Source organism: Aplysia californica, unplaced genomic scaffold (assembly GCF_000002075.1).
Source record: "Aplysia californica isolate F4 #8 unplaced genomic scaffold, AplCal3.0 scaffold00185, whole genome shotgun sequence".
Classification (NCBI taxonomy): Eukaryota; Metazoa; Mollusca; class Gastropoda; order Aplysiida; family Aplysiidae; genus Aplysia; species Aplysia californica.
Window position 1 is genome coordinate 558492 of NW_004797455.1, and position 10762 is coordinate 569253.

A 10762-nucleotide genomic window follows, 5' to 3' on the forward strand; every position below is an offset into this window, starting at 1 on the left:
TGTGTGTGTAAAGAATGCATGTCAAAAGTATATCCCATGTCTTTTGTAAGTTATGATACGATTCTTTTTTTTTTTACAAGTTTTACGGTGTACCGGGACATTTGTACCTCTGCGGGGGTCTGTCTTAATGGGGCTTAAGGCTCTCTCATGATGTCTTAAAGGAAGAAATGAAACATTTTTTTAGGGAAGGGGTATTGTGGGAAGCGTGATAGAGAAAAGGAAAAGGGTAGAATGAGAGAGAGAAAGAGAGAGAGAGAGAGAGAGAGAGAGAGAGAGAGAGAGAGAGAGAGAGAAAGGGGGGAGGGGTGGAGAGTGCAGGGCAGCAGTAGAGTAGGGAGTTGGGTTGTTGCTGTTTGTTTGTTTTTTAAAGATGAAATATTTGTCGAAAATAATGGTTTAGGATCAAATATTTGTCGAAAATAGTGAACGTATTTTAGTCTAACTAGTCTATTGATCAGTATTTTTGTCTGATGTTTAGAGGGCTGAGCTCTTGCCCTTGCGTTAAGTCTATGGAAGACAACAGAAAGAATAAAATCAAGAATACTGAAACTAAACACCAACGTATAAGTTGTATGCATTGGGGGAGAGGGAGGTAGATGGTCACGTGTATAAGTCTACAGTTAGTCTGGCTACTCTTTTATGGGTGGGCAGTGAGTGTGTTTGTTCCCTCAACCTTCGTTATGGATTTAGGCGTAGGCGTGGGTTTGCATTCATTTGTACGCGATTAGAATGAGTAAAACAACGCAAACCTAAGAACAAAAAAGAGAAAAAAAAGGGAACCCAAGGTTTACAGGAAAACAAAAACAACAACAACAAAATGGGTAAACATTCTCCCAAGATGGTAGAACATTAAAGAAGAAAAATAAAAAGTAATGGATTTAAGTTGAGTGTTAAGAGTCATGTTGTCCAGTGGAAATGTTGAATCCATGTCCCGTCATGTAAACGACCATGATCGATGTACAGGCTCCGGGGGCCAGTGATGATCTATTGATTGGCAGTTATTGAAGCCTCCTGGCTGCATCGATGTCTGGCTATGCACACACTGTTGATTGTCGCCGATCGAAGTCTTCGCTGACGCTGGGTATGCCAAGTGTCAATAAGCGCCACCAGGCACGATCCTGGGACGAGAAGAGAGCACATTGTGCTTTGTGGAAGCGTAGTCGGGAGAATAATTAGAGTATAGTTCAATCTAACTGTTCATTCCTTGTCGATAACGTTGATCGTTGATCATGGATTGGCAAGGGGGGAGGGGGGTCTCAATTTCTTTTTGGGTAATATCTCGAGAAGTTGTACTTTATATGGCTCCAAGGGCAGATCCTTCTGAATTGTCAAGGGCAGTATGAAAATTTTCAGATCAGATGCACCAGACACAACCACAGATCTCAAGTAATATTTTGAAAATTTGTATCCAGTTATAAATCATCAAGAGGTGTTGTCCTCAGATACTTCTGGATGCAAAGTAAGCATGCCGTGTGAGTTGTAATCTTCTCCTGCTAACAACGTCGCTCATTGTACACGTGATAGATCGGACAGAGATCATTTTTGGGGAGGGCTCAATTCCAATTATCAAAAGTGATTCTCTGCGTGGCATAGAGATTTGGGTCAGTCAAATTTCGCTCTAAAACCTATAGATAGTTCGATGTATCATTTCTTATGAGTGCTTTATTGTTTATTTTGATACAATTCGGTTACGCTTCCCCCAAACCAAAGCAAACCTTGCAAGGGGGGGGGGGGGGGTAGACCTACGTCTTACCAGCAAGTGCAATTATGATATTTGCTTTGGTATGTTTCCTCAGTTTTCTTTGTGTATTATATATATTGTAACAATCAGACCCAGCCCTGTGCCTTCGGTAAAAGATGTTGATACCTACAATGCTCGAATGTAGATGCAAAACAAGAAGTTATATTTCTGATATAGTCTTTATTTGATTCTTGTATCGCCCATGTACAAATCTAAAAATTCAGTGGGACTACTTATGTCGAATCTGGGATCTTTGTATTTAAATGGGGAAAGGTGGGGGGGGGGGTCCTGAAGCAATGTACTTTTGTGGGCGAGAAGCTAAGAGGATCTGAGGAGTTAGTGAAAGCATATTGTGCCGAATTTCTTACTAATAATGGGCATACTATGGGTGGAAAACAAAATCAACAACAGCAACAGCAACAGCAACTACAACAGCATCAGCAACAACAACAACAACAACAACAACAACAACAACAACAACAACAACAACAACAACAGCAGCAGCAGCAAACAGGACCTTATTGTCGTTACATGTTCCGTCATAATTATTTAGACAGAATATGCTAAATTCCTTTCAAAATGTATTGAAACAAACATTAGATGTATTGTGTCAGAATTCATCAAGGGCTGCTCCACCATGAAGTGAACTCAAAGTCTCTTTGTTAAGAACTTTCAACGTTCACATATTCAGTGAAAAATTCATAAACGTGCTGTAACAGGCACAAAGTCTGAAGGGAAAAGCTTGTGTTGTGTAATGTGTATTGATATTCACAGTCAGACGAATCACGTGTATCACGTGTTGTCTCCTGTATCGATCTGTTCATACGTAGTGTCTCCACGGCCCCATCAATATCACAAGTGGCATCATAATTTTTACCTGTGAGCGCGTCTGGCCCATTAATGCTGGGGGCTCTAAATCTTTCATTTTTATTTGAAAGCTACTGTATACATTTTGTATCCTGATGGTCATAAGCAACAAGAGTTTCAGAATATTGTGTAGCCCACTGTAAAAGTCGATCACGACAAGAGGCTGTCTCCTTAATTTTTCCTTTTACACAACCTAAACGTAGTAATCGACTAATTATGTGAAATTATTAAAATCGTTGCTACATTATTTGATATGTTTTAACTGAGTGATATGTTTTGTCTTGTATTATCTCCAAATGAACAGTTTGTCGCATTTAGAGGAGTTTGTATGATATGATTAAATTTATATCCCCCTTCAACACAATAAGTCTTTATCACGGTGAAGCCTTGAAAACTCCTCAAAGTGTTCGTGCTTCAATGTAACTTTTCTTTTTTTTAGCTGATCACCTTATTCTTTTGTATTACTTTGTCTCTCCGCATTGGAGACGGGGGAATAGGAGGAGCAGAAACATTAACTGAGGTGTCATGACGCTTCTGCAAAACGGCCCACAATTATTTGCAGATGGTACTCCTAATGTGCCGAGAGGGCACGTTCTTCGGCTAATAATGTTTCTAGGATGAGTTTCTCCATAGTCTTGGTGTAGGCTGACAGACGGTGAAAGTTAAATACAGACCTATCTCAACGGCATTTGACGTGCACCCTCAAGTACAGGTCTTTCACAACGTGGGATTGGACGTATGGAGATGAATAGGTCATACAACTCACTGGCATTTCACTCCATCTGAGATATTGAAAGAGTTGAATGCCCTTCGTAATAGAAATACGTGTTTTTCTTAAGGTAGAATGATGGGATGTATCCCTGGCCTGCTCATGGTTGGAAACAGATGAAAGGACGAAAGAAGATTCATCTGGGCCGTTGAAAAGAAGAAGCTGAGGATGGGTACTAGAGCTGTAATATGTGTTTATTATTCGGTCGGGGGGGGGGGAGAGAGAGAGAGAGAGAGAGAGAGAGAGAGAGAGAGAGAGAGAGAGAGAGAAAAGAGAGAGGGTGGAGAGAGAGAGAGAGAGAAAAAAGAGAGAGTGGAGAGAGAGAGAGAGAGAGAGAGAGAGAGAGAGAGAAGGGGGGGGGGGCAAAAAGGATTTTTAAATAAAAATACTTTCTTACTTCTTAATGTTGTAATAAACAGCGAGTGAGTTGTTAAAGTTCGACTGACCACAACAACTACATCAATGAGGGATTTTAGCTATTTATCTTGGATGTAGTTCTTTCGGGTGTCCTTTAATGGTTTCAGGTCACTATCTATTCTGCTTGTTTGTGTGTGGGCGGGGGGGTTGTTTTATTTTTGTTTTGTTTTTTGTTTTGGTGTACCGCAGTGAATATCAGGCCACATTTGGTTTCTTCAATCTTGCTGTCTCGAAAAAATACGTACTGTCTGGCTGTCTCAATGCCGGGGGATATTGAAATATTGCTGGTGGATCAAAGCGAGACACGCTCTACGAGAGGTAATGATCTGGTATTCGGTCAAAAAGTAAGGGGGGGGGGGGGGAGAAACTATCACAATATTGCGTCACTAAAAAGGTTCGGCAAAAGTAATCAAAACAAAGAATATTTTGTTGATTGCAAATCCAACTTTACTTTGGTTATACCAGTTCTTATATGAAATAGTAATGGAAGTTCTACGGGTTAATGCATCAAACTAGCCTCCGTAAGATCATGGTTTCGTTTTCTCGCTCAAACAAAGAGGGTGTTGTTTCTTTGAGTTCTTGAGGACTCATTATCCAAATGTCAACCACCAGTAAATCAACAGGCACAAAAATATGAAAATAATAGCTTGTCCGCCCTGTAACACCCCCCCCCCCCCCCACACCATTTCCCCCACACCAAATTAGACTGAGATAGGAAAGAGGAAAAAGGGAGAACTTTGACGTTAGATATACAGTGTGTTTATCGGTTAGCGTTTCAAAGCGTTATCCAGCGCTCATATGACCGTATATAGTTGTGAGCACCCAAAAACTTTTTGCCAAATTAAACTATGTTTTAAACTGTTATTCAAAATGGATGCTCTAGCCATATATTACATTTTAAAGCATTATAACAGCGCCTTCTGTGTCTTTTTCTCGTTCTGTGTACATTTCTAAACTAGCTGTGACTCTTGAGGGTCTGAGACCTGTGCGAGTTAGCAGCTGTGTGTAAAAGCTATTGATCTTCGCGCCAGTATATTACCCTACCCAGGATCGATGGAAGAGTTCAAGTCAGTTCATGCAGACGTCTCCGAGCCCGTCTCAGCTGTCGACAGGACCTGCCTGTCTGTAGTCGCAAGTCATTTAATTGTGTTATTAAAGACAGTCTTACTTCGGGTGTGACAAATATTCAAGGTGCTTCCTTAGACAGTTTAAAGGGTAAAGGTCTGGATGATGAGACCTCATTCATAATTTACTGCCGGGTGTCTTAAAAAAGGAGACCCATTTTAAAGATTAATAACTAGGTCATGTTCTAGCCAATTTTAACAAAACTTCACTCATTTAAAATTCAACCAGGAGGACGTCATGTCTGTCAAAATGAAGACTCTGTGGGAGAGCGAAAGACACCGCTGTGAATGGTGACCTCAACTAAAATTTTCATTCTCTGAATAACATACTTCAACTAAACTTTTAGTTCTATGAATGAAGACTTCAGCTAAACGTTTACTTCTATGAATAGATATTTTAAGTCAACTTTTACTTCGATGAATAGATATTTGAAATAAACTTTTAGTCCTCTGAATGGAGACTTCAACTAAACTTTCAGTTCTATGAACAGATTTGTCAACTAAGTTTACTTCTATGAATAGATACTTCAACTAAACTTTCAGTTCATGAACAAATACTTCAACTAAACTTTTAGTTCTTATGAAAGGAGGCTTCAACTAAACTTTTAGTTTGTTGTATCATACCATACAGCTCCTCTAAAATACGACAAACAGTCCATTTGGAGAGGATACTGGGCAGAACATATCACTCAATTTGAAAGCACAAAATGAATGTAGTAATGATTCTATATTTCACATAATCGACTACTCTAGTTGGATTGTGTAAAAGTTTAACCGTGAAATGGATAGTTTGTTGTGCCAAACTAACAATATCTCTGGTTCTCCAGCTGGATGATAAACAGTCTGCTCCTCACTATAGACAACTACGTGCTTCAGTAAAAATATCAAGATTGTTGACGTTTTGCTAGCCCATTAATTTAATTTTAGATCATCAAAGAAATGAGCAGCTTGGGACACACTCTCCCAGCTGAAAAAAACTAGCTATAAAAATAGATTTACCGACACAATGAACTGAACGTTTTGTTGATGGGTGTGCTTGTTCTTTTTTCTTTTGAGTTTACTCAGGGTTTTTTTTAGATTGATTTGAGTTTTTCTCGAAGCCGTGAGGCTGTTGTAGATGTGTGTGTGTGAGTGTGTGTGTGTGTGTGTGTGTGTGTGTGTGTGTGTGTGTGTGTGTGTGTGTGTGTGTGTTGTTATTGTTTTGATTTTTGCTTCGTTTTGGGTTGGGGGGGGGGTTGGGGGGATTTGTTTTTTCTTTTGGGGAGTGGGGTTTGTTCTCGTTTTGTTTTGTTGTTATTTTTTTGTTTTTCTTTGGGTTTGGTGGAGGAGGGGTGGTTTGTTTTATTTTGTGTTGGGGTTTTTTTTCCTCCATTTTTTTTTGGGGGGGGGGCGGAGCTTGCAAAGCGAAAAGTCTAACAAGTACACTAAAAACGCCGGTGCACCATGTAAGCAGTAAACAGTTTTTCAATGGCGAGCAAAATGTATATTTTCGTTTATTTATTGCCCTAATGTCTACCGCGTTCTATTGATATAATGCCGTGATAGCAATAAAACGATCGTGAATCGAAACATATCAATTGTCGGTATAAACTCAGAACTGTAAATGTCATTTTTGTAGTTTGTTACTACTTTTCATAAGATCACGTTTTGGGTTTTTTTAATTCGCTTGACGAGAGGGGTGGGGAGGGGGCGGGGGTGAGGAGTTACGGGTTATTATTTTTATTTCATGAGAGGATGAGGACGCGAACCCAGAAGTTCGTGCCAGGGGTCGATTCGGGAGCTTAATTACCAGTCCCCATGCATGTCGGACCTCCTTCTGGAAGGGCGTTTTCCTTGAGGTGGTGGCAAAGTCCGCTCTTTTAATGGCCAACTGTCCCAGCCGGACACAACGGTCAGACAAAAAAACGAGAAAGGCGTGTGCGAATGCTCCAGTAATAATCACCTTAACGTCATCCTTAATGGGGCTACGGGAGTGGAAATGTGTTTTGTAACAAAATAACTCGTATAACAACCCCATCAGCCTCCTCTAACAGTAGAAAGTTTTTGATTAACCTACATCTAGCTTATGATCTTTATCACACGAGACCATTATATTAAAGCGTTTTATATAAACACAGCGCAGCAAGAAACAGTCCCAGTCTCTACCCCCCCCCTCTCTGTCTCTCTCTCTCTGTCTGTCTGTCTGTCTATCTGTCTGTCTCTGTCTCTCTCTGTCTCTCTCTGTCTCTCTCTCTCTCTCTCTCTCTCTCTCTCTCTCTCTCTCTCTCTCTCTCTTTCTCTCTCTCAAAGACAACTCTTGTCTTGTGTTTTTACTAGAAACAGGAGAAAGGAAAGGGAGAGAAAAAAAGAAAAAAAAAGAGAAAGGCAGGGGAGAAACTAGGAGAAATGAATGGTGTTCTTTTTCTTCCGATGTTTTTTCTTTCCCGCCGTTCAACATGACAATAAAAACATTGTGTAGCTGTGTGGTATTTGTCTGGTATTGCATGTCAGAATAACAGCGCTCTTTGTTTAATTATTCGAAACGAGATGCAAAAAATAAGTTTTACAACTATGTATTTGAACAACCTCCGAGCTCTTCCATGCATGAAACATTAATCAATATGTCAGGTTTTTTTTATCGAGATCAATGTCACATGAAACGTGCCACAAGATTAAAACCAAAGTACACACATTCGACTGATCGTATCTGCAAGATCGGATACGGTCGGGAAGTCGGTCCCGCCAGTGGAGGTGTGCCCATTGATTGAACTATTCAACAATTGCGACTTTATTTTTTAGCTATTCACTTCTATTCGAAACTTGGCAGGACCATTCGAATTTCTTTTGATTTTTACGGATACTGGATTTCTGTCCTTTTTTTTCTCAACCCATCATAAAAAGTAGAGCATATTGCATACCTAGAATTATTAAGTTTAATACAGCAATAATGTGTATTGAATGATTACGAGACTGATTAATAAGTGGGGCCAATAAGAGTCATAAAACATAGCTCCAAGAGGTATTCACTCCCATTCAATATTCACTAGTCACACCATGAACAACTTAAGGGCGCATGACTCACAAAGCGTTGTGGATGCTTTTGCAAGAAATTGAGAGAAGGCTGGCACAATGAGCTCTCCGTACCCTATTCAAAATTCCAAACGTTATGAATGGTGACGTGCCATCATCGTATCGCACTGTCTGCAGCATGCCGTCGCGCACTCTATGAATAGCTCTGTGAATAGTGAATATTGACTGGCAAATGTTGCTAATGGATTGACCTATAACTACAAAAACAACAATTGAACACGGTATTGGAAAAACGCGAATTGTGACTTCACGCTTGGAAGAGACGATGACATTTGGCACATCGTTACTCTCCAGCATCCGTCAGACTTCGATCCCAAAATGATATGCACTCCCCAAACAATTGCATGGTACCCAACAATCTTGCACCAATGAATAGTTTTCATAAATAAAGAGCATTTTCAAACATATCTAATTCTTCTTTGCTGAAAAGAACAATCGCTCAAATCGCGAAGTTGCAAAACTACTATATGTATCGAAACTCGAGGGGGGGGGGGAGAGGTATTAAAATTTTGCAGTATTAACAAATAACCTGATTTCTCTCCATTATGTCCATCAACAACACGAGGAATTATTTCGTTTTATAGTGTAATTTCACCAAATAATCGCACGAGTTGGGGTTTCTACAGAGCATAAACCCCTTCCCAGCGCCTGAGAATATGTTTATAAGTGATTTTCACAAAAACCCCGAGATACAATGCTTAAACTGATACCCCGCGAAATGTTATACAACTGCTGCCTAAACAAGCATTCCTCAAATTATGTTTGCCCTGAATCTTGAGATTGGGTATTTTCCCCCTTCAGTCGCATTTGTTTTTGTCCCAGAATAACATAGGCATAAGTTTGGCGGGACTTGCAAAAAAATGGCCATTTTTTTCACGGTCATCTGTAGAAAATCGAGAGGCTTTGCAGGAGTCGGTTACATCCCTCGATACCGAAATGAAAGCTTCACACATTTCTTAGTACTCAGGCAACAGCTGTACAGTGTGTTGTTGTACTCACATGGCCAATTTTTGTGCGTCACCATGTTTGTCTCTTACTGATCCAGCCTGACTTCCGGTCTCGAGATGAGACCCCAGCAGTTGTCCCCCTTTGGCCTTTCAGCTCAGGCTTTGTGTGCGACATAGCACCCGATATAGAAACCATGATTCATAATTTATGAGCAAGATCTCTTATTGTTTGGGAAGCAATAATTCCTCTGTCGCTTTTTCTCCTTTAAAATTATGTATTGGCTTTGACACACAAGTGCGAAGCAAAAAAAAACATTCTTTACAAGGCTTTTCAAGCCTGCTGATTAAACTATGCTTAAAAATATTGTAAATGTGTGTTGTTTGCTCAGAGTATTTGAACGACAAAAAGGTTCGAGCAATGAAAGGATGGTTTACGTGTCCGTGTGTCTGTTCACTTGTGTGTACGTGTGCGTCATACTCATTAAGAGACCGCTGCAGCGAAGGCATCTGCCACCTAAGAAATTTTACATTAACTCTTTGAGGACGTAGTGGACACACGTCCAATCGGCAGCAGACTAAATGCATTAATCCGACTCATATCGATCCATCAGACACAAAACATAAACTTGAATTTTCATATTTCATAAAACGCTTCTTGTTACAAGAATCTAAAATTTTGGACAAAGCCAACAGAATGGCAAAATCTAAGAATTACGAAAGCATGCTTCTGTTTTAAAGGGCTCAAAAACAGCGCATTAAGCGAATGACAAGATCGTGTTTCCTCAGTGAGTCAGGGAAATACATCACAGAAAGGGGGGGGGGGAAATCTCGGAGGCCCCGTGTGCAAGTTTCGAACGTTAAAGATCCCTTGGTGGTCCAAAATCGATAAGAGTAGGCTTCGGACGCCACCCGGGCAAAACTCCAAATTTTCTGCCAACTGAAAATGTGTAATGTGTCCCGCGCGCTCATATGACCTTATGCAGTAAATTTGTGAATGCCGTAAAACACTTACCAGAAAAAATTTTTTTTTTTAATGAAGGACCACACGATCCACTCGATTTCTCCAGCGTGTTACGCTTACGCTCAGCTCAGCCCATAACAGGCTCACATAACCCTAAGCCTCAACGTCAGTCTGAACCCTTAACTTCAGGCTTGTCCTCCGAACCAAACTCTCTAATGTTTATCTCTACGTCTGACCTGATTCTTCTTTTCCAGCTGCGTTTAAGTGGATCATGTGCTGGCCTACTGTTCTTATAGTTACTTCTCGGTATTATCGTTAAACCATATGAAAGTTGAATGTCAAGTTTTTATCCTTTCTTTCCTTCAGGAATGCCCGACGGGTATAGTGAACGAAGAAACGTTCAAAGAAATCTACTCTCAGTTCTTCCCTCAAGGTGGTAAGTAACATTGTATTATGTAATACATATGCCACAGACAGACAGACAGGCAGGCAAGCAGGCGGGCAAAGAGGGAGAGAGAGAGAGAGAGAGAGAGAGAGAGAGAGAGAGAGAGAGAGAGAGAGAATAAAATGTTTCTTACGTTTTAGAGACTGCAACAACTGGAGAGGTATCACGTTGCTATCAGTTCCCAGCAAGATCCTGGCCAAAATTATTATTAACCGGATGTCTGATGCCGTGGACGGTTGCTTAAGAAAAGAACAGGCAGGATTCCGCAAAGAAAGAAGATGCACAGATCAGATATTTGCCCTCCGCAACATAATAGAACAGTACACGGAATGGCAGAGAAAACTTTATGTCAACTTCGTTGATTTTGAAAAAGCATTCGACAGTGTACATAGAGAAAGTCTTTGGTACATTCTACGATCTTA

At 40.4% G+C, this 10762-nt stretch overlaps 1 protein-coding gene across 1 annotated transcript in view; it reads left to right on the forward strand.

The window, feature by feature from the left end:
• The window catches only part of LOC101863512 (Kv channel-interacting protein 4), a gene marked incomplete in the record, with an annotated part of 53163 nt that overhangs the window by 30610 nt on the left and 11791 nt on the right, over positions 1-10762 (forward strand). Inside the window, 1 exon segment of the mRNA XM_035969806.1 lies at positions 10262-10331. Within this exon segment, the coding sequence (XP_035825699.1) occupies positions 10262-10331 (70 nt within the window).